Source organism: Rutilus rutilus (genome assembly GCF_951802725.1).
Source record: "Rutilus rutilus genome assembly, chromosome: 18".
NCBI classification, from domain to species: domain Eukaryota; kingdom Metazoa; phylum Chordata; class Actinopteri; order Cypriniformes; family Leuciscidae; genus Rutilus; species Rutilus rutilus.
In genome coordinates, this window is record NC_140231.1 from 11931052 (window position 1) to 11956201 (window position 25150).

The 25150-nt window shown below is 39.2% G+C and overlaps 1 protein-coding gene across 2 annotated transcripts in view; it reads left to right on the plus strand.

Moving 5' to 3' along the window:
- dacha (dachshund a) overlaps positions 1-25150 on the plus strand; it is a 158320-nt gene that overhangs the window by 98375 nt on the left and 34795 nt on the right. For both annotated transcript variants that reach the window (XM_084386715.1, XM_084386714.1), the window contains exon 3: positions 6151-6282. In XM_084386715.1, the coding sequence (XP_084242841.1) occupies positions 6151-6282 (132 nt within the window). The remainder of the gene's footprint in view (positions 1-6150; positions 6283-25150) is intronic.

The following is a 25150-nucleotide window of genomic DNA, read 5'->3' on the forward strand; positions in this document are numbered from 1 at the left end:
GAGTGTTTCGGCCCACTTGAGCTGACTCAGGATCAGGGAGACCCCTCGACTGTTCACTGGTCAATAAATAAGATCGAGCACAAGTTATAAAGCTCAAAATAAAAACTTTGTTGTTGCTTATCGCTTCACGCCTGTATAAGACAGTCTCAAGAACGGTGAACGATTGAGACCAATTCAAATCAATAAATCATGAACTTTGTTTATTTTAAAAATCACCTCAAGAGTCATTTGTCTGCAAATCAGACTACAGTAGTCAGGTTTAGTGTTTCACTATGGCCATGTTCACACAGCTACAGAACACGGTTATCAGTCCTGTATTTGAGTCCTTAATACAGTTTACGTTCACACACAGTTCAGTTATTTACGAGAGTGACAATCGCATTCTATAACCGAAATCACAACCGCATTCTCCGTGTGACCGGAACCGGGCTGGATAACTAGTTTTCTGTCACATCATACAGCGCGAGAGACGCTGCGCTGCACAGATACATGTCTACCGTGTGTTGAGGGTTTTCATGTTTGGTTTCAGCAATTTATAATGATGGAGATATGAGCTGTGTGTTATCTGAAGGTTTTAGATCCAGTTTCTCCACCCAGATATAAAAGCTGCTGTCGGTTAATGAAGATTTGACGGACGAACTCGCGGCTCGATTGGATTGTCGTGTCAAACGTGATGAGGCTTTTCAATTTTATAGATATCACCGTCTTTGATATCACTTTGGTTTACTGATAAGAGAAAGCGGGCTTGAATCCTGTTGCACGTTCATACAGACAGTATTCGAGGCGCTGCTGTAAGTTGCTGTGAGAACGGGACATTTTGAGACTCACACCTGTGTAAATGCGGTTGTCAAGCCCAAAAACTGACAGTGTGAATGTAGCCTGTGTTCTGTTAACAAAATACAGTGTCAGTAGTCATTTATGTCTGGTATTTCAAAAAAATAAACGAGCTTTTTCATTGAAATGAAATTGATAGTTTAGGTTCATTTGAGCTGTTTGTATCCAACAAAAACATTAGTGGTTTACTGTTCATGCACAAAAATGGCGCAAAAAATCTGACGTTCCCCAATCGTTAATAGAATAGAATTTCAAAAGTCATTTATGTGTGGTATTTTTAAAACCAGATTCCCAAACCCTAGTTTTTTAGCTTTAAAATCCAGACGAAGACTCGATTCGAAACTGTCAGCCTGTCAGTAGTTTCGATTCATTTGAGCCGTTCGGATCCAACAAAAACAGCCTCACTCTGGAAGTAAACTCTGGTTGGTGGAACTAACACACAACCTAGATTTAGGCTGGTTGTATCAGTCCTCCAGTGGGTCACACACAAACAGTGGGGTCATGAGGCGGAAATCTCAGCATTCATTTGGGCTTTTATTTACAACTTCCATCGCGCCCCATTTCCCTCTCTCTTTCTCACCGTTGAGCGCTGAAAAGCAGCAGAGTCCGGTTTCGCCCGCCGGCCATATGCCTTTGTCAGGCGTTCATCTCATCCCTTGTTCCGCCGTTCGGAAATTCCAAAGGTGAATTAAATACAGTATACCGCCCCCATCTCTCTCTGCCCTCCCTTCTTCTGGCTTTTTGTCCTTTCTCGGTTTACTGTTCAACGTGAAATCGGACAGTAATATTTACTCTTCAGTGAATCAAAGGAGATGCTCTGCCTGTTTTTCCCCCCGTCTTGTGCACAAATCTGATACTTTTCCCCAAGACACTCTGTCAAAGCAAAGAAAAGACACTGTTCCTTTCCTTTTTTACCCATGTTTCATCTGAAAAGGAGAAATGCAAAATGTAATAATGCGTCCGGTTGCATGGAGCGGGGGGGAGTGCTTGACTGACCCTCTTTGTGGAAAACATGATCTCTCTGGGCTTGTTCTCACAGGCAATTGTGTTGTGTGTGTTGTTTGGTCTCTATTTCTATCTCTTCCTGCTTTATTCTTATTTCTGCTCTATTCGCCTTTGTATGCTCACAGACATACAATAACAGGAGCCCTTCGTATGTGAGGATCATTGTAAGTGGAATTGGGTTGTGCAAGCATGGTTGGTTGGGGAAGTTTTGTTGGGACAATAATGAATATAGCAATATTTATTTAATTTCTGTAGCTCCACTGTACATGTGCACAATAGTTTTGTTACAACAAATATATAAATAATTGTCTTTAACAAGCTGTTTGTTCAATTTTTCATTTTTCATTTCTCTAGCTCAAGTGAATGTACATTAGTTTCAACGAATTCTGCCTTTAACACGTAAACTATTTCACCTTCATATTGACTGAAATCCTTCGCTCAGAAAGACCTGCTGACTTTGTTCAGATCAAAACAGTATCTTACACTACACTATAAACCCGAATAAGATGGTAAAACTCAAAAAATCTGTGGTTATCAGTTACATAAAAAAATTAAGTTAAGAAATTCAAAGTTTAAGTAGTCAGAACTGGCAGACTTTTATTTTGTACTCATACATTCTAATTGCTCTTAACTTGAAATATTTGAGTATGATAATTCATACATTTAACTTACAATTTCTATGTAATCTCAGTTTAAATATTTTTGGTAGAGGAAACTTGGCTAGCTTTAACTAGCTAATTCAGTAAATGGCAACTTGCTAATTGGTAACACAATGCATTGATAACACTAGCATAGCATAGCAATTGCTAAACAAATGTTTGGCAATATATAACATTTAACATATATATCTGTTCTCAAACCAAGCTCATTCTCCACTCGTCACCATGATGGTAACCCTCCAAAAAAGAAAGAAAAGAAAAAACAGAAAATCTTTTGAATTACCTCAGCAAAACATTAAACATTGCTAAATCTCCCACCAAACATTAATCTTGCACGAAAATCATTATAGAACACTTAATTTTAGCATTTACTCTCCCTTTCGAGTGTCATGGCAAATAGAAATCCCAGCTCAGTTTCAGTAAAATTTTTAAGTTTGTCTAAATTAAAAGAAACAAGTTCATAAAACTCAAACCAGTGAAACAATTCCGATTACTTAAAATGTGTTAGTTTTGTGAACTCAAAAGAAAAAGAAAGTTCTAAATACTCATAAAAGTTAATTTGATTGAACTGTTTAATTTAAGTTTACCCTACTCAAACCAATTAATTATTTTGAGCATTAGGGTTTACAGTGGATAGTGGCAACCCTGGCTTTTGATTGGTCAACACAACGTTCCAAACATGGTAAAACACACAATGTATAGCAACAGCCTTGAAGTGAAGCACCTGTGTATATCATTGCACAGCCTGCACAACACCAATTGACTACTATTAAACTATATCTTCTAGCAGAAGAAAGGAATTTAATAACAGAGCATCTTAGTTTACAAAATTGGATCCGTTTTTATTTTAAACTTTTTATAAAAAATGTATAAAAGCAAAAAGGCATTCGAATCTGAGCAGCAAACCATATATTTCTCATCCCTTTCAGCCTATGAATGAACCAAAAATAAGGAACATGGACATTCCTGATATTTGCTGACCTGTGACAGAATCCAAGGCCGCAATCTCAGGTGCTAGTACCCTCCATGTCTTTTACCTGGGTCTTTAAGGTTTCATTACCGCGGTAAAGACAGGAAAGTTGAACACTGAAAAGGATCCATTGATGTAACGCTCACTGACTCTGAGATCAAAAGAAACTCCTCTGGATCAATTTTTCCTTCGCTTTGGAATCTACCTTTTCTCATACCAGTCTTTAATTAAATGGGACATTGTTGTCTAGGTATGAAAAAGGGCCAATTCAGGCACGTCATCGCAAAGGAATCCAGACTGGCCCGTACCTGACCCCCCTTAAGACTACAAAAGCCCCCGTCCACCACGCCGGCTCACCTCCTCACTTTCAAACCAGGTGAACCATTAGCGACCGAGATGGACCTGTCAGATCTTGAGAACGAGGGAGTATTGGGCGAGGAAAGGAGGATAGATGTGTTCTCCCCTCCTCAGGACGTGCCCGAGCGCCCTCATTCATGCGGCAGGGGGGTGATACCTTGAGTGTTTGAAGCAGAGAGACTTGTAGATCTGAAGGGCCAAATGAAAGGCAAACAATAAGCAATCTGTTTGTCCACCCCTGCAAAACGGCACTCGCCTTTCATCCGCCGGCTCCCATTTCCGCGGGTCGCGACTTTCCTCAAACATCAATTACTGTTACGTACGCCGTTTGATCTCGGGGCTTCTCCTTGACATAGTATCGGGAGGCAGACTTTTAGTGTGTGTGTGCTAAGACAATGCACCAATTGTGAGCGCTTTCCCCCCTTCCTTCAGTTTTCTACTCTTTATATTCTATGTAAACGTGCGTGTTTAGTTTGCACTATTTATTTGGACCTCACAGGAAATGATCTGATGCCTCTCCACAACTTCAGCACTCTTGCATATGCAAGAAAAAAATGTTTGCTTTATTCATCTTTAATCTGTCACCACATATTATATGCTATAATAAGATATTTAAGATGCTGTCGTTCTAAAACTTGTACACATTCATTATGTTTTGGCTAATTTGATTATGCTAACAGTTACCCATAATAATTTATAATATTATTTTATAATATGGTTTATAATTATATTATTATGTTTATCATTATATATGCATTATAAATTATACTATTTTTACAATAATAATAATAATTGACAATTATTGTAAGTATTGACAATAAAACATTGCTAATATTATGGTGTATTTACTGTTTAAATAAACTATAAAATGTACACAAACATTTAGTTTCTTAATCAAACGATTTCAACTTTTTATTACATAGATTACTGTGTAAAAGTTTGGGGTCTGTAAGATATTTTTAAAAATAAATGAGCTTTTATTCAGCGCACATTACAAGGGCGAGCAATACATTTATCAAAAGTGACAGTATATTAACTATTATATTGTTTATATTTGTTATAATGGACAATGGTGTTTTTATTATATAATGCTAGTCTTCAAAAATGAACTGAAAAGCATTTAAATCCACGTAAGCTGTACCACTTAAAGTAGGCAACGAAAAGGAATTCATAAAAGCTGAATCAAGCATACAGATTTTTTTTTATGTTTTTTTTTTTTTTTACTTTATTGTAGACATGGCTGGCTGCTAAAAATACTCAGATGCTTGTCTTCTTTTTTTTTTGTTTTTGTTTAAATACATGCCAAGAAGTACATTCCTTTATCTCTCCAACCCAAGTCCAGCATATCCACAACTTGTATTTTTCAAAGCATGACTAATTTGCCAGTTTATTTGGCTTGCCGGCTGTCGCAGAAAGCAAAACCAGTCGTGTCGTTGTTCATTTTCAGCCGTAAGAGCTCATCAGGGGAGCGCACGGCCCTCTGGGGAGCAGAAGTGCCCCGTGCTTCCAAATCCATGCCGAGCGTTTTAAGCAGAGGATAAAGGAATGTTCTTCGGCCTTCTTTTCTGCGCTAGTTCACGTATTCCGTTGGAGGCTAAATTTTTAATGAATTAGATCAAGGTGACATCCATTGTCTGAACCTGGGGAAAAAAGACACAGGACGTGGGCCATCACTTCCTCCCAACCTGATTTGTGGGGAAATTTCGAGAGCGGAGTGCGAGAAGGCATCACATCGTCACTTAATGAATTACTTAATGTGTCCCTCCGTTGTTTAATTGAATTAATTAGGGGCCTAATTGGGCTGAGTGATGATGGCTTCCAGGGCTGAGGAGCCCTTGATGAGCCCAGGGTACAGTTCTGGAAGTGTGTGTGAGACAGTGAGTAACACTGGGGAATCCTCGTGGGACACACACACACTAGCACAGGACCACGAGCAGAAGGCCTTCTGGGAGTAGATCCCTCCCTCCTCTTCCAGAGGGCCACATTCTGCCGGTGGGCGGCAGTCACCACCAGTGCTGATTAGAGATGTGCAAAACTACATATTTTCAGTATGGATGGGTTCCCAACTTTATGTGCTTTATCAACGTTTATTAACACACCGAGGAAGTAAATGGAGCTTCTCTTTGATGAAATCTGGTCACATGAGATGCATTTGAGATGCATGTAAATACCAGGTGAACAGCGATTTGTGTCGGCTGTTTGTTTGAGATTGGATCTCCCGAGACGGATGTTAGTATCAGGTGTAAAGTATGTTTACCAGGTACACTTACCTCTCTCTCTCTCTCTCTCTCTGTGTGTGTGTGTGTGTCTTTGTGTGCTCAACAGGATTGACAGCAGCAGCAATGGCTGAAGCAATGAAACTCCAGAAAATGAAACTGATGGCCATGAACAACATTCACGGAGCAGGAAGCCAGAACGGTACAGAGTCCGAGAACGAGGAGCTGAACTCCAGTGCAGGTAGATAAGTTATACTTCAAAAGTTTGCAAAACCATATAAAGTATATATTAAAACTTTTATTAATTAAAGACACATTAAATTGATCTGTAAAGACATTTATAATTTGACAAAACATAAATACTGTTTTTTATTTTTACTTTCTTTCTATCAAACAGTCCTGAACAAAATGCGTCACTGTTTCCACAAAAATATTAAGCAGCACAACTGTTTTCCATATTGAAATATAATAATAAAGAAATGTTTCTTGAGCAGCAAATCATCATATCAGAATGATTTCTGAAGGATCATGTGTCACTGAAGACTGGAGTAATGATGCTGAAAATTCAGCTTTGATCACAGAATCAAATTACATTTAAAATATAAATGTAAATATTTATTTCACCCTTTCAAGTAAATGCAGGCAAAAACAAAGTGTGTGCAAAAAAATTGACTTGAAAACATAAAATTGTATGAAATAAATGAATTAGTCAAATTTATTATTGAATGGATTTCATAAAAATAAAACCAACTAAAATAATAGAATTGTAGAACAAGAATCAAAATCTGAGTTTGAATCATGGAGTTGTCAAATTCATTATGATTCCCATTCCCCACTGACTTTGAAGCAAAACTCTAATAATAGTTTATCAAATGCACGTCTGACACTATCAATTGTAGTTTCACTATTCTGAAACGCTAGGCATATGAGTTATTACACCTGCTATAGATCGAGCTTTTCACCTGGTAATCAAACGCATCAAATCCATTGCAGCAGCAGAACTCGTTTCTGATGTGCAGGGGAACACAGCCATTAGCTTTGACCAGTTTATGACTCACTAGCTTTGAATCACTTACCAGCGCAGGCCATAGATATTCACAAAATGAAAATAAAGAGCACTGTTAGGATGCGTTCAACAATCTAATCACTTCAACACACGCGCGCACACAGGCACGTGACCTGAGGTAATGGGTTCTTGCCCACGCAACCCTCTCCTTTCTGCTGAGCTTTATTGAGGCTAATGACGTCTTTAATGTTCCCCACCTGACTGTGCATTTAGATTGTGATGTTACCATCACCGCGCACACACACAGAGTAAAATGTCATTCTTTATTATCACAGTCAACAACAGCGAGCACAGACACAAATGCCAGCCGTTGTTATTGCCAAGACCAATAACGCTTACAAACACACACACACACAAACATGAACAGAAGCACAGTGCGTGTGTGTGAATATGTAGAGGGAGATATTAATACCAGCAATTCACTCGTCATATCAGTTTGCAAAGGTTTTAAAATTGTGTTCAAACACAATACTACACATTCTTACCATATAAACTCTTCTGGTGTTTTCACAGGGCCTAAACTTAACACGAGTAAAAATCAATATTGCGAAAACATCGACGTGAACGCTCTTAAAGTGACAGCAGCCTTAATAATCCTGCTGCTGTTTGTGTTATTAATGTTAATCAAACGACAAAGCGAAAATCACTCACTGCTCTTGTCTGAACAACCTTTTTTAATCTAATCTATGGTTAATTTATACAGTGACGACTATGCAGTGATTATTTTTACATTTGATTAAACAATTTTAAGTCACCGGCCATTGGCAATATATCACACTTTGTGATATACAGTTAAGATTTGGTCCAGTTACATTTGGCTGTAGGTGGGACTATCCAGTGCAAGCAACCAACAAAATGTTTTATGTAGTTGAAGTAATGTAAAAATCAAATGATGTGCAATCACAAGTGTTACCGCCATTGGCTCTGTTACATTGGTTTCAGATGTGGCTCATCTAGTCAGAATCAGTGACGGAACTACGGCTTAACAAAAAGCTGTTCCTGCTATAAATCAGCACTTGGGACTGAATACAAATCACCTTTGAATTCGGTCCATGCGTACAGCAGCGTGTGGAGAGAAACAGAGTGTGTGTAGTGACAGAAAGATGATGGCGTGAGAATAAAGAGCAGGAGAGAGGAAGAAGAACCCGTGCCAGGGTTGGAGAGAACACGTCTGTCTCGCACTCAATCACACATCCTCTAATGTACTCTGGCTGCCGATAGAGCTAATGTTGATGATGAGAGAGATAGAGAGAACTGCATCAATGGAAGCTGAGAATCACAGAGTCAAATTTCACTCGTGTTTGCGGATGTCAGCGTGCTGAGTGAACAACAGTCCCGGGCCGTGAAACACAGTAAGCACAGACCCAGCACTATAGGCGTTTGTTTGTGTGGTGTCAGATCTGATAAGGTTGACACTTCAGGGCTAGATTAACTCTTTCTGATGGCTTTTTGAATTTCCAATCAGGGTGAATTACCATTTGCAACCATGCCATGTGTTTAAGAATAAAACAAAAAAGTTATTCAGCAAAAAAAAAGTTAGTACCTGAATGTCTAAATAACTGTCAGTTAACATGTAAAGTCACCATTTCTCCAACAAACAACAAATGACAGACTAGAAATCATTCTTTTCCGATGGAGGGTATTATGGGAGCTGCGTGAAGTAATGATCCAATTTGAGCTTCGGGTCCAATTAAAAAAATATTTGAACTTTTGCGGCTAGACCATGTGCGATCGCCCAATCTGATGTGATGTATTCTTATCCAAATGAATTTGAAGCGAGAATTACCAATATTTTGCACTAAACGTTATTCTTTAAACAACATTTCTGTTAATTGGGCAGGTGCAAATAATGATGTCTAAAATTAATATTTTATAATTATTGCACAATTATTTACATTGGTTAGCCTTACACCATGTCCTAACCAGACCATAAAATTCCAGTGACGAATAATTTGTCTGTCCACACTAGACGCGACGCGACTGCGAGATGCGTCAAAATCAATCAAAACCCACAGCCAATCAGAACAGCGTGTGGGCGGAGTCTCGCGGCAAGTGCACAGCACCAGAGAGTAATCTTGACGGCACTCTCAAGAAAATGGATAAGTAGGCTACATAATCAAATTCGCAAATTTAAACATTATTAAAAATACATAGGCTACTGAGTTACTAAAACAATCTTTGTCAAAGAATACACTTGTTTGTTCACAGTTTGAACGTTTTTGTTTCCATTTGTTTACTTTTAAGATCTGAGGTGAATTATCCATTGTTGCTTTTACAGCTACAAAGCTGGAGCACTAAACGATATTCAAAGTCACATTGCATGCTTTTAACATTAAATTAAGCACATAAACATTACCTGAGATTAGCATTTCTAAAAATAGAACGGCGTGTCGCCGTCGTGGCTGGTTAGGACAAAAACTTCAATTAACATGGAAAACATACCTTTTATCGCGCGGCGCGTTTAGTTTGGACACGGTGTTAGAAAACCTGATGTTTATGTGAATATTGGAGATGGTGGAATGTTGGCTTAAAGGAAAGTTAGATTTAAAAAAATTTCTTCTTGAATACAGTATAGAGTTGAAAGGAAGCAGTGAGTTAGAGAAAGTGTAGACAGAATTGGAAAAGACCACAAGTTGGGACTGCGACTGCTCCATGTGTGTGTGTGTCCGTGTCCATGGTTTGCAGTGTGTGTGCTCTAACTTGGATGGGTTAAATGCATAGGACAAATTCCGAGTATGGGTTACCATACTTGGCCTTCACGTGTCACTTTCACTTTTCACTGAAGCGTAACCACGCTATGAGGCTACCAACTCCAACTGCTGAATGTTCATTTTGTCAACTTTATACAGTACTAGCATAAACGTGACCTTTAAGCTCATGAACATTCACTAAAAGCCACACAATTCGAACACGAGATCTTTAATGAACAAATACGCAAAAGACAGAACAATGTGAATGACAGGCGTTTGAACGAATGAGGGGGCAGATTCCGTTAATGTTATTTTTAATTGGATTCTCCAAGCCAAAGCTGTGGAGTTCTTAGGAACTTTGAGGAACCAGAGAGACATTTGAGAGAGAGTTTTGGACCAGACTTTTAAAGTCTTCAAAAGCAAGCCATACCACCCAAGTTACACTGGATTGGTCATTTGGTGTGCATGGTTTGGAGTTGAGAGGTGGTGAAGGGGGGGTGTCTTGGAATCAGATCTAGCTTCCTTGAATCCCTGAAGTTAAACAAACACCCTCTGAAGTCGTCCGACAACTTTAACCTCTCTCTCTTTTTGCCTCACTCTCTCTTGTGCGCCGCCAAGACGCTGCTTGCTCGGGTACAGCTACAAAGTCCCGATGGCGCTTTTTCCTGTTCCTTTTTTGTTTCTTTACATTCCCGCAAGATGTGTTTTTGGTCCCCTCCCCTCTCGATCTTGGTGGTGAGCCTTTTGCTTTTTTTTAGAGAGAACTTCAAAGGGGAAACGGCTAATCTGTGCTTTTCCTCCACTGTGTGGATCGTGCCACAAAAAGCCTGAGCTATCTACAGCAGGCAGTCAGCACAGATAGGCTTGATTTCAATCTCCCTCCTCACTCTGTCCGCTCAAACGTTAACCCCACCCTTGCTGCCAGAGCGCGCGAAATAAAGAGCATTGAATCAAAAAGCAAAACGACTCGCAACAGCGATGTCTTTGACAGGGGCCAAAGAGATTTGATGAAGTATTTGGCATGGAAAAACACAGTCTGCCTTTCCCCCCCTGAGTTTATCCAGTAGCACAAAGCGTACCGGAGTTTGTTCAGCGACTCGTGTGCGGTTTCGGTTGCAGAGTGTGTTAGGCAGAGAACAATGTTTGCGCTAATACGGTTGCAGCAGCTCTAGAAGGTGAAGTGAGTTAATGGGGGCTCCTGTGAAATTGTGTCTTTAAATATAAATACAGCTCTAAAAACCCCTGTTAACAAGAAGAAAGAGGGCGAGAGAGAGGGAAAAAAGGAAAAGGAGTAACATGTGTTTCTTGTCGGAACGGCAGTAGAAGAATTGGCGAACGAGAAGGGACTCATTGGTCTAATGGAGAACTGTCAGGGTGAATCACTGTCACAAATGACATCAGAAAAGAACTGATATATTTTTTTGTGGAGCGACTGACAAGTTAAAAGAGAAATCCCATGCATTATTTAAACGGGCTCGGGAATCTGTCAGCCATGTGATTTGCCGCGTTAGCAAAAACCAGGTGTGTGGAGAGAGAGAGAGAGAGAGAGAGAAAGAGAGAGAGAGCATGCAGAGATTGCGGGTCTCAGAGTTGTATATGTTGCAAATCCCTAACTACCAAAGTGGTCAGCACTTTTATTTCTTCTTTTCTTTGTCTCTCACCTATCCTTTCATTTTGCCATCACACTTTCAAGAGCGTTTCTGTCATCAGAGAGCAACTGTCACTCTTATTAAATCAGATTGGATTGTCCTAGTGTTGCCACTGAGGACCAACTCACTCGCTCATCTCTTTTTCTCACTCGTACCCTCATGTAGCACCAGCTAAACTCACTATCCTTTCCGACGTTTCCCGAGCAAGAGTAATATTTGAAATTGGATATATGTCCTGGATATTTCTTGACAGTTTTTACGTGAGATTCACCCTTAGACAGACGACTCATCCTTACCTACAGTATAATCCCATTGTAACCGGAGACACTTCTCCCTCCTCTCAGCTCACATAAACGGCATCATCTGATCTCTGCTTTGTTTTATGTAAAATATTGAGCATGTCGAGAACAAGAGGGATCAGTGTTGATCTTGTGGCCGAGGTGGGGGAGTATCAGTTTCCTGTATCACTCCAGCGGAGCAGCTCTGCGAGAGTTGAGCTCACCTTATGAACTTGGGTTCAGGGTCAGAGATTTGTTAGAAAAAGAGAGAATTTGGAGGGAATGGTACCTGGGTATAGATGTGATTTCACATTCTCTTTCAAAATGGAAACATTTCGTGGGATTCTGACTATGGATTGCCAAATGGTTCGATAATGGTTTGTGGTGGCCATGTTTCTAAAATGGTATCTATTTGGGAGACTGATTGGTAAATTGTGTAGAGTGATGGGACATTGGCATGTTGCAGGCCAGACTCAAATCATGTCATCCACATGAGCACCATGGCTTAATGCGTCTGGTTCAGTTTATGTTTACAATTTATTACACTCAATATTTACATATATATTATTCACTAGTACATATTTACACATTTAGCATAACAGACCATTTAAAATGCACATTATTTAATTTTGACCTATGTTTATATTTGTGGGAAATTGGTTATTAAGGTCATAATAATGTAATGTAAAATGAAAATTGTGATCCTTAGTGACCTTTATAGTTACAACAGTGACTTTGAAAACAGAATTACTTACTACTCTTCTGCCTAAACACATGTAGTGCTTTAAATATAAAGGGCACTTACGTAATTAATTAAGTGAAGAACCTATTTCAGTATTTCAATTAGTTTTTTTTTTTCTCTGCCTCTTAGTCGGCTCTAAAAGTCCTGTTAATCTTTGAGAAACTTAATTTTTGCATATTCTAAAGGCTATGCTATAGTTTGACCTTTGATACACAAAATAATCAATCACAATATATTCCTTTTTGACTTGTAGATACATTTTACCCGAGTAATAAGTTCAGACAGGTCATTAATCAACTATTATCTTGTACAACATCTTGTATGCAAGGTGACATTCAGAAGTCAGAGGTCCGCATTGCCCCATGTGACCAGAATATTAAAATCAGGAACAGAAAGGTGTCAATACTGTTTAACATTCTCATCATTAGAAAATAAATGGTTTAGGTTATTCCCAATGTGTAACACAAAATATTTAAATGTGATTTTGAGGTAAATGTTATTTTACAAATTATTATTAAGACATTAGCTTTTTTTGGTGAGCTGCACATTGGAGATCGTCTGCTGTTATCATATTAGTCTCTTTAGTTTGTTGTGCTGACTGAAAATCTGAAATCAGAAATCTCCCCCAATTTGTCCTCTGACTAAAATATTTGCCCAGATCCAGCTATCCAAAATTAATGTGCCATAAATCATCATCCCCACAGGGACAGGAGCTGCTTGCTGACCAGTGCCGGAGACGAGCGCCCACATACTGTGGTTCCGCTCACACTTTTACACTATACACGGAGGCATACTCACATAGATAACATGTCAGGTATACCCCATTTTAAAATTATAACAGCAACCACACACACTCAAGCGCGCAAGAAGCTGAACAGCTGAACACTATACAGTACGTTCATACACAAACCTGTGGAGCAGAGCTGCATTGATTACCCACCCTGTCCATCAGGACGCAGTGTGTCAGATAAACAGATGGCTCATACAGCAAAGGACCATATGAAGGACCTGCATTATTTTCACTCACCGGCCTGTGCCACATATTCCTTGCACTCCTGCAGGTTAAACCCGCTCTTGACTGCTTCTCCGTTACCTTGATTTCCAGATGACCGTGCAGTCATCCCGAATTAATGTGTCATCGAGAATGAACTCCTGTTCTGGCAAAAGAGAGATATGTTGTATATACTGGGGAAAACATGCCTCTAAATTGCTTTCAATGAGTTGACTCAATTTACCCTATTGGACAGACTTAAATGAATAGTTCACAAAGTCCCTGGTCACTGTGAACTGTCAACTACGGCACAAGCTGCATTACTATTTAAAAAAAAATCCTACCTTTGCATTCCACAGTAGATACATTCTCTCAAGTAATTCTCACCTTCCTCTCATCCAGAAGTGTGTGAACAAGTTAAGAGTGGCTAAGGAGTATGTAACAAAGTGCTTGTGAGTACGCGCTTATGTCCAAAGCTTCTGTATTTAGTCCCAAACCCTCGGTTCAGCTAATGGGAATCCATCCCGCGTAATGACCCACAGTTCCTGTCGGTAATGAGATGTGGGAATTGCCCGTCCGTTCGACCAGATGATGCTGTATTAACGGACTGGGCCAAGCAGGATGGACGGGGGGCCGCCTGAAGCCCCAATGCCCCGCCTCATTTTTCATCCGGCCGACACCAGAGCTGGCGTGAAGGTCCGAAGGGGGATTGATTTCAAATGAGCCTCAAAATGACGTCTAATGAAAGCCCATAAAGACGTGGGGCTCTCCACTCCAAAACAGTCAACTGAGCCACGATCTATCGAGGATAAACTCTTGACGAGTCCTTGCTTCCGGATGAAGGTGGCTACTCAACCTCATCTACGAAATTGTCTGACAAATGTATGCATTTACTGGTCAACACGGATGCTCTAAGCTACATTTCCCGAAAGTGTGGTGCATGAGAGTCTCCTGAGCCCCCATCTTCGGTGGCGCTCATTGATATGTAAACGCAGGGCGATATCAAAGAGACATCTTTTCAGGCTTTCTGTGAAGCGAGCACTACTTATGATCAAAGGATAGTCGCCGTAAACCGTTCAAAGAGAACAGAGTTCTCTGATGGCCATTAATGTGTGTCTGTGATAAGGGTAAGTGAAAGACTGTGCCATCTTATGCAGCACAAAAGGCCTGTGAGAAACACAATATAGGACTCAGTTAGCGAGGCTGATGAGATGTTGAATATTCAGCTGTAGGTGAAGGTATAAATATGACATTCATTATTGAGAGGCCTCTACAAGAATAGTTACTTATTTACCAAAGAAAAGAGATCCAGAAACTCACCTGGGTTTTAAGGATGCATCTTTGTTCCTATTTTCAAACTTTTTGTCACTTGGTGTTCACCAGGGCTCTATCCTTAGTCCACTCTAACTTTTCCTTGTTCAGTAAAATAAATGCATCTCTTGTAAAACTAGTGTGCAGTTGTTCTCACACAGATGTCATCAAATAAGTTTGCACTTAGTGCAATTATTCTGAATTAAGGCTAACATTTAGAACCAAGTGAAGCCCCATGCATGAGAATATTTCTATGTACACTGTTATTAGTGAATAAGACTCTTCTACCAAATTTACTTTTAGTTTTATATCAGTGTAGACATGTGTTTTTGCTGTAGCTTTCGCTTCTGTCAAAGCAGTGCATCTCCTTCAACCTTCTACCTACTTCTCACAGCAATTAACACTTCATTAAAAGAGCTCTTTAATCATTTTCACTTTCAATTCAAACACTTTTACGTCGGGCCTCTTGTGGATTGCTCTCTCATTGTTCAGGGAGGGAATTAATGACTTAAAATTTATATGTTTTTCCCCCTTGATCGCTCTTCTTCATTATTACTTCTTTGTTATTCCGTGTAAATAGATTTTTTGCACCCCAAACTCAAAGCTCCATGCTCTCCTATGGGGCTTTGAGCGGAGGTGTTTTCATAAACTTGTAAAGACATCCATGGTTTTGTGTCTTCCAAGTCATCATAACATCATAACACATCATAACATAACTCTTCTATAGAGCTGTTTGCGAGTGAGTCTCTCTACTTAATGAGATTTACCATTGCTCCACGTTGAATCTATCCAACTGACCTGGGATGGATGTTAACGATTAGATGTGGCGTATTGCATTAGGTGCAACATGAAACAGCAGCATATTTGGGGTTGACGCGTCAAAGTGCTTTCCAACAGCAGCATGGTATGCTTGATTACAATAGGAAATGTGTCATAATGGAATTCAAGATAGTTGGCATGGAAGTGAATGCATAGCAGTTAGTCATATACTCAGTGGGGTAAGATGTACCGGCCCCTTAATCGAGTAAACTGTGCATTATTTTGGCCATGTGACCATATATTTAGAAAATACCTCTTAGATACGCCTATCTACGCTTTGAGACAAATGTGAACCAAAAAACTCCTGGTCAAAGTAAATTAGCAGGTAAATAGGAATTTGTGTCAAAGGAAATTTATCCAGGTCTAAAAAAATATATCAGACATGTTGGGAAATTGTAAATATATAAAACTGTCACTTATTTGGCTACAATTTAGCCATGAATTAAGCCGTGAAACCTTTTTCCCAAAATATAGCTATGGGGTAAAGTGGCAGTGCTCAATTAGTTATTGTAAAATAATAATAATAATATGATATTAAAAAATATTGAAAATGGTTTCACTACATATATGCATATATTCTGAATATCAATGGTTTATGAACATGTAAAAAATAAAAGCATCTTACAATGGAATTGTCCATTAGTAAATGTTTTTGTACTCATGTTCACATTTTAATAAAAATATATTTTTTTATTCAAATGTTCATATTTTCCCCAATTATTCAACTTGTGTCACTGGACTTTTCTAAGAGATCATATTTTATGGTCTAAAGTTATTGATGCTTTCTTTAAATTGAGTTGGTAGGAGACATCCTGAAATATTAGCATATTAGTTTTACCTCAATTCTCCTTGCATAGAGGATGATTCGAAAGTGGCACAGCTTTCCCCCACTCTCTCCTTCAGTCTTGTGTCCTCTATTCACGGGCAGGTTTTGTGTATATGTGTTGTTACCTGCTTGCATCATATCGCACAGCGCAGATCATTCTCATACAGTGGGACTGAAGGAGATTCACGCAGATGTCACATCGCCATGGCGGCTGAGACTGATGTATAGCAGTGAAGGTTGTCCTCCTCAGGGGGCTGTAGTGTGTGAGGTGTGTGTGGGGACATCTGTGCAGAGCAGGGTGGATTCTGCGGGGAGGGCAGCCAGAGGGGTGTCTGGAACAGTGTAGATGGATATAGAGAGCTCAGCGGGCGCCCCACAAAGCATTGAAAACACGCTGCCACTCACATACGCATGTACGCATCAGCCTTCTAACCTGAAAACCTGTAAGATAGAAACAGATCATGTCACTCTTAACACTGCACACTGTGTCTGAACCCAGTTACACATAGAAAAGATACCCTTCCAGGCTTCAAAGATGACAGTTGTGTCAGCTGATGTACTGCAACATATTTCAAATAAAATCTCTACTGGGGTTAAAGCCAGGTGCAACCTGAAACAGAAACTATAGACTGCACAAGCCCCTCCCACTCCCGGACATCTCTTGTCACAGTCACCACAGCGATCCGCAGAGCAGGCGAGCAGCGTCCACGTCTCCCGAACTTCCCTTCACTGATGACAGCCAGGTAACGATCGTGTTCGCCCTAAACTTCGACACTGTTTGTCACCGCTGTGAAATTAAAACACTATTTAAAACATCTCAATACAGCCAGCCTAACTTAGGCAGTAGCCCTCTATTAAAGGTAGGGTAGGCAATTTTCAGAGAGGCTAGCAATAGCGACCAACTTTGCCTTCCCACCCTGCCTTCAGAGCGTCTCCAAAGCCACGCCTCCTTTAAAGGGATACTCCACTTTTTTTGGAAATAGGCTCATTTTACAACTCCCCCAGAGTTAAACAGTTGAGTTTTACCGCTTTCGAATCCATTCAGCCGATCTCCGGGTCTGGCGGTACCACTTTTAGCATAGCTTAGCATAGATCATTGAATCAGACAAGACCATTAGCATCTCTCTAAAAAAAATGACCAAAGAGTTTCGATATTTTTCCTATTTAAAACTTGACTCTTCTGTAGTTACATCGTGTACTAAGACCGACGGAAAATGTAAAGTTGCGATTTTCTAGGCTGATATGGCTAGGAACTATATTCTCATTCCTGCGTAATAATCAAGAAACTTTGCTGCCATACCATGGGTATAGCAGGCGTAATGATATGACGCAGCGCCTGAAAATAGGTCTAATAGGTTAGACAAACTTAGCCCCGGTCACGTTGGAAGTTACTGAGCTGGGGACTATTTTCAGGCGCTGCGTCATATCATTACGCCTGCTGCACTCATGGTATGGCAGCAAAGTTTCTTGATTATTACACAGGAATGAGAGTAGTTCCTAGCCATATCAGCCTAGAAAATCGCAACTTCTCATTTTCCGTCGGTCTTAGTACACGATGTAACTACAGAAGAGTCAAGTTTTAAATAGGAAAAATATCGAAACTCTTTGGTCATTTTTTTGAGAGAGATGCTAATGGTCTTGTCCGATTCAATGATCTATGCTAAGCTATGCTAAAAGTGGTACTGCCAGACCCGGAGATCGGCTGAATGGATTTGAAAACGGTAAAACTCAACTGTATAACTCTGGGGGAGTTGTAAAATGAGCCTATTTCCAAAAAAAGTGGAGTATCCCTTTAAAACACATGAACGCGTACAGCAGGGAGCAGACACAAGTGTCACGAGAGACGGTGTTAAACTACCTCATATCTCAAAGCACATAACGTTACAATAATAATGAACATAACAACTTAAAGAGCTCTGACCTGTACCACCTGACTGCTGCAGGTTCATTTCGCCGTTGATAGTGTAGCCATCTAAACGCATAAGTTCGATATATTCGATAATATATGAAAGTATGCCGCTCCTTAAGTTTTGTTCTTTGTTTATTTTACGATTAAAGTTCTGTTTAATGTCCACCTCCTTCCCTGAACTTGAACTTGACAATTCACTTCATTATAATGAAATAGCCACAAGTGCTAAATTACTATTCATACAGGCTTTATATGACAAATTAAAATTATGGGGTAATGCAGCGCTGTTTTACTTGGGCAGAAAAATCATACTAAAAATACATTTGAGTGTGTTTAAAGTTATGTTATAACGTTAAGCTGTGCGTTCACTCAGTGGCTGGTATGAGACAGTTGTCGCACACTGCAGTAAACTAGATCCATATTAGATGCATACAATTCATTTTAAAATATATCATATGGTGGAGGAAATGCAGTATTACGGTTACTACAAATAAAGCTCTTTCTGATTTTGCTATGTTAGCAACTTGACAAAATAGTGTTGTCTCTGAGGCAAGCTACAAACATGGTAAATCAACGGTAAACTCACGGTAAATCAAGAAAACGAGATTCAAACAATGAGAATAACAGTGATTAGTTTTCTGTAGATAAAGGTAAAAGAGTTGCTCACCTGTCTATTAAAACACATAATATATTAAAGCATCTTTGGTGTTTCCATGGTTTCTACGGAAGTGAGACCGGAAATCGAATCGGATATGACGTCACTGACAGGTGAGGCAATGACACGGTCCGTTACACTGTTTAAATCCAGAGAAATCAGCAATTTTAACAAGTGTTGGAAACATTTGGGATAATGTAAGTACACAAGTCAACAAAATATATAACATTGTTATACAAAAAATATTGTGCCTTACATATTGCGCCTTTAACTAAAACTAACACCATAAAACATTTTTGCTACCTGAAAAAAATTTAACTACAAATAAATTATATAAAAAAGCATATTTTATTTCAGCTAGTTTCATTTAGTTTAACTTGATGTACTAAAATAGCTCAAAATAAAATTGAAATAAACATTAATAATACTATACAGACATAAAAAAACAATGACTAATAAAACAAAACAAATAAATGTGCCATTTTGTGCCATTATTTTTTTGTTGTTGTTTAGTTTTATTTATTTATTTATTTCTAAAATATATATTATATTAGGGATTTATTTATTTATATCTCAAAGTTAGAGAATTCGTGTGTGAAGGTCACCTGTTTCCACCTATAAGCTGAAATCCACACCAGCGAGATGGACGATAAGGCAGTAACCTGTGCTGTGTGTGTCAGCCCAGTGTATTTGTCATTAGCTTGAATTTGCATGCACCTTGTTGAGCACGGGGTGACGTGACGGGGGGGGGGGGTGATGCTCGGAAGGGGTGAGGGCAGGGGGGCTTGAGTTTGGCCAAAAGCACAGCTGTACTGCCTGCCGTACTGATTGCCTCTCCTTCTCTCGCCCTCATTTATCTTCATTTCTTCCCAATTACACCAAATTAGCAATAGTCTCAGTTGCATTACCAACTTAATCCCCCCTTTTTTTTGCGGGCTGCATTATGCGGTGGCAGATGATTCCTTGGCGGGAGTCAGGGTAAACAGCCATGAAAATGCCACCCCGGCAGATGGCGAGGCCCACAAGAAATATGACAAACAGAGTGCCAGCGTGCCGTCCTCTGCCCGTACCCGCTACAAGCTGTTAATGCGCTCCCGGACAGTTTGTGTGTGTGTGTGTGTGTAGATTTGTGTGTATGAGACTGTAAGGTTTGCCGGCATAACGATATTAATGAATGCGTTTGTGTGTGTGTGTGTGTGTGTGTGTCACACAGTATGTTTAGTTTTAAATAGACGGCGGAACCAAAGCAATACCGTGAGTTTTGTTGCTATACATGACGAACAGTGAACACATATGACTTCAGAGGTGTTGTTTGTGGTTTATACGTTAACCATTGACATGCAAGACAGATGTTCAGCACTAATATTGCCTTTTACTCAAGATGAGACCTTACACATATCAGTTCCAAATTTAACAATTTAATGGTAACTTGTGTCACTTGAACACAAACATTGACATGAAACATTGCTTTTTTTTAAATAATACCTGATTCAAATGAACTTCGTAATGAGGGTCGTCTGATTCGTAAGGATTAAACACGAGATAAATGATAAGAGCAACCGTGGATTTGACTGATGTATAGCAAATCGTTTTATTTAATAAAAATACTGAAATTACGTTTATGATTTATTTTTATTTTTATTATAAACGCGAATTATATTGAGGTTGAAAATGGCATCACGTTGTTATGAATGGAATTAATGTAACATAGGCAACATATCCAAAACCAAAGCAGTGTTTTGCTTTTTTGAGCAACATTGAAACAACATTGTTCGAAACGACTGATTTGCTGAAATGAATCGGGCCAGGCTAACATAGCAACATTGGCCCAATGGAGTTTGGGGTGGGATGTCCTTTTTATCCGAGATCTAGTCAATAATTTTGCATTGTAAAGATTATTGTCACACTTGCCTGGGTCACATTGTGACTCAGGTACCAGAATCCTCTCTGCACTTGAGTGTGAGACGTTTAGCCCAGGATGTTGTTTGGGTTGGATTAAACACACGCAAACACTTGCTGATTTTTCACTGACCAAAGGCATAAACATACACACACTGTTTACTGACAGAGCCAACATCAACACATGCGACCGCTCAAACGGGGGCCTGAAGACCCTAAACCCATCACAGGCCCAAACAACACGGCCGAGAAGATGATTCACAGGCCACAGAAAAAGTAACGACCCAGCCCTAGAATATTTGTATATTCTCTGATCAAAGCTTGCTCGCTCTTGTTTTGATCTGTGTCGTTTTCTGAAGCATATTTTGTGCTTACTAATGACGTGAGCCTTTTAAGACACCATACTTTTGACCTCAGTGCTAATGCGCTGGCCAGTGTTATATTATTCACACACACGCATGTACTTGAGTCTCCAGGCAGTGAACGGTGGGACTCTGTAGGTGAAGGCAGGCTTAGGTGCCAGATGGTGAGTCTGACTGGCCAACAAACACTCCACTTCAGTGGTTTAAAGGAAAAGGAAACGTACAGTTTCTCCCACACATAAAGACTAGTCGTGATCGTTATATAGCCAAGACCAATCTTTTGGCCGATACTTGCCATTTTTTTATTATCGGCATTGGCCGATAAGTTTTCCTACCTGGATGATGAAGTGTCACAAGAGGGACTACTATTTTGACATCACTTAACAGTTCAGTCGGAAACATTAAGCACTTTAAAAATAAAAGCAAACTTAGAAAGTAAACGTTATGTGGAAAAGTATTACGGCTGTAATATTGTTAATGTCTTGTTGGGTGGTTTTTGCGTTAACAGTCATGGAAATCTCACAGCTTGCACGCCATTCCATGGAAGTGAAGCCACACAATGCAAACAAATGTGTTCCCACTTCCTGACACACAACTGCAATTTTGGTTTACTAGATAAAACGTTATATGGGACAAATTAGAAACCTGAACCCCTCGTGCTCAAAGTTGCCACTGGACCAGGTTCAGAGATTTACTTTTCCATTAAAAGGCAATATTTGCTCGCTGGAATTGATTTCCAGGGGCATTTTTTAACTTACCTTATTAACTCTTTACCTGCCAGTGTTTAAAAAAAAAAAAAAAGTTGCCAGCCGCTGCCAGTGTTTTTTTAATAATTTTCATGTCATGAAAATTTGTCATGGCCCCCAGAATAATTTGTTGCATGAATGTCTTACCATACAATATGTCAAAAGAAAGAACAGACCCTCTGCTATGCTTAAAAAAAAAAAAAAACCTGTTTTGATCTAGCTTCATGCATTTCCATTCAAGTTTCATAAAAAAAAGCAACATTTTGAGCAAAAAGCTGAGAAAATCGCGTTTTTGTCAAAGACTATGTCTGGATCGGATCCAGAACGATGATCAAAACACAGATGGGGTAGATTGAGTCCATCAACACCCCTAACGCTTGCACAGTCCTACAGCTCGTCCTGGGTCGACATTTCATTCAGTAACATTAGGCAGTTTTGATTTATATGCTGTTTAATGTTGATGATTACATATGCATCTGCTTACGTATGATATCGCTTGTTTCTGGTTCTTCTTCACCTGTGTTTTGATCAGGAGACTCAGTACTCTTTCAGAAGATGTGTCATAGCGCACCCTCCCAGAAATTTCCTTCAATGGCGGGGAAAGACTTAAATGTAAAATAAATGCAATAGATTTGTTATTCTCAACACTGCAAAAAATGTGCAAAAATAATTCTGATGCTTTTACTTTAATCACGACAGCCCATTAACCCATTAATTTCTGACTCTGCACTGGACCAACTAGCCATGTTTGGGATTCAATTACTGATCCATGTGTTTATCCACTGACCTGCAAAAACCCAAGACTGATAGAGGCAGATGTAGGAATGAAGTTTTCAAATATAGTCACTTGACTTATATCATATCTTATACCATAAGATATACTTACTGTATATCATATACGTGACTTATATCATATCACTTATATCATAGTCCTGATATAGTCATTTGACCGCCTAAATTAACCGTGAGAATGATAGGAACTTGTTAAATAGGTTCATTTGTGACTGGGAAAAGGGCAAAAGCTCCACCACAGACCTGATTTCTGGATCAACACACCACATTGACCATCAAAACTGTAAGGAATCATTCTGAATTATTTGTGCACAACCTAATTAATATTCATGAGCCTTTGCTACTCATGACGTTCAAGCCAGCACATCTGTGCAAATAAAAATAACTGTTCCTGTAGCTCAAATGGGAGAGGAAACACACATAGTGATCAAATACCTTGAATGAACCGTAAATGACGGCAGAGAGTGTGTGACCGCGAGTGTGAGTCAAATGGAAGATGTTTTCGGAGCGAGTTTGATCATTGACGTGTTAATGATTTTGACAAAAAAAGCTTGATTTTGGTTGACATAAATTCCGGAAAGCTCAGTACGGTTGAGTTTCACATGGGGGCAGTGGGGAATAGTGTATCTGTGCACGTGCCCATAGATGCGTGTCGCAATTACGGCAGACTTTTTAAAAAGGGATGCAGTTAACCAGCTCTGTCAGCGTGTGGTTAAGGAGCATCACGGTGATGGACACATTCTCAAAGCATGACTGACGTCTGGACGGGATGCCGAAACATAGACACTCTCCATCTCTCTTGCTTGCTTACTCTTCCTCTATCTGTACTGGCTGGCATCACTTTTAGGCTAATTACTTTAGCAGCCAACACTGGAGGAGCTCTTGGACTAAACCCAAATGGGCCATCAGCACCAGAGCTGTGGATAGTTCAACTCCACACTCGCTCTGATATACTGCGTGCTTTCTCTCTCTCTCACACACACACACACACTCGCAGAGACTACCACTGCAGTTAGCCTGTTACAGAGGTCACAGCGATGAGTTGTGGGATATATATAATAAAACGGAGAAATGGTGCTTTAGACGCTGTGTGATCATTATGAAGCCCGTTTAATGATGTAGTGGAACAGAGTGAGACAAACTCACGCATACATGCACATGTGTTTCTTTACGCGAAGGCACTTTTCTGTCCCAAGAGTTGAATTTTGTAACAGATTTCTTTTCTTTCTTTTTTTTCTCAATTGAAGGTCACTTTAAAATGGTCTTGGAAACTTTTTATTGTGCTTTCATTGTTTATTCATGCTCACCACGGCTGCATTTATTGGATCAAAAACACAGTAAAAACAGTAATACTGTGAAATATTATTTAAAAATATTTTAAAATGTAATTTATTCCTGAATTTTCAGCATCATTACTCCAGTCTTCAGTGTCACATGATCGTTCAGAAATCTTTCTAATATGCTGATTTGCTGCTCAAGAAACATTTATTATTATTATCAATGTTGAAAACAGTCGTGCTGCTTCTTTTTTTTTTCTTTTTTTTTTGTGGGAACCATGACACATTTTTTTTCTGCATTATTTGATAAATTAATGCATTGATTTGAAATATAAATCTTTTGTAACATTGTAAATTTACTTTACTGTCACTTTTGATCAATTTTATGTTAATGCTTTATAAAAGTATAAAAAAAAACTTACTGACTCAACCTTTTGAACGGTTGTTCATATACCTATTTTCACATATTTACTTCACTCATTTGTGACGTCCACAAACATATATTTTTTAATTACTAAATTATATGTATGTATAGAGCTATTTCAATCCGTTAAAGAATATGGCTCAAATTGACAATGAAATGCTAGATATGAAACCTTAATCAGCCATTTTATTCCCCAAAAATTTTTTAGAATGTGATTTCCACTAGAGAATGTTTTTAAACACAATACATCATGTCAGATGTGATGGAAATGACACTGTTTTGGAAACATTCATGACTTTTAAACAAAAAGGCACAACTCTCCAATGATAAATGTATATACTGTTGGCATTAGGCACTTTAAATAAACTAGTAAGAGTGTAAAAAGCGTGTTTTAAAAGAGTTTATTTTAAGTCCACAGGGCTAAAAATGGCTATTGCTGAAGAAACATCCGTTGGCTATTTAGCACCTATACTGCGGGACCTCTGAGCTCTGCTCGTATGTTCAGAAATTAATTATATTAGACAAGAGCAAATATAGGTCATGTGGAATTTGCAATGCAAACACTTTTGCTCTCTGTCCCTCTTCATCTATGTCTCTCTTAAAGGGATAGTTCACTCAAAAAATACAAATTATGCCATCAGCTGCTCATCCTCATGACATTCCAGACCAGACC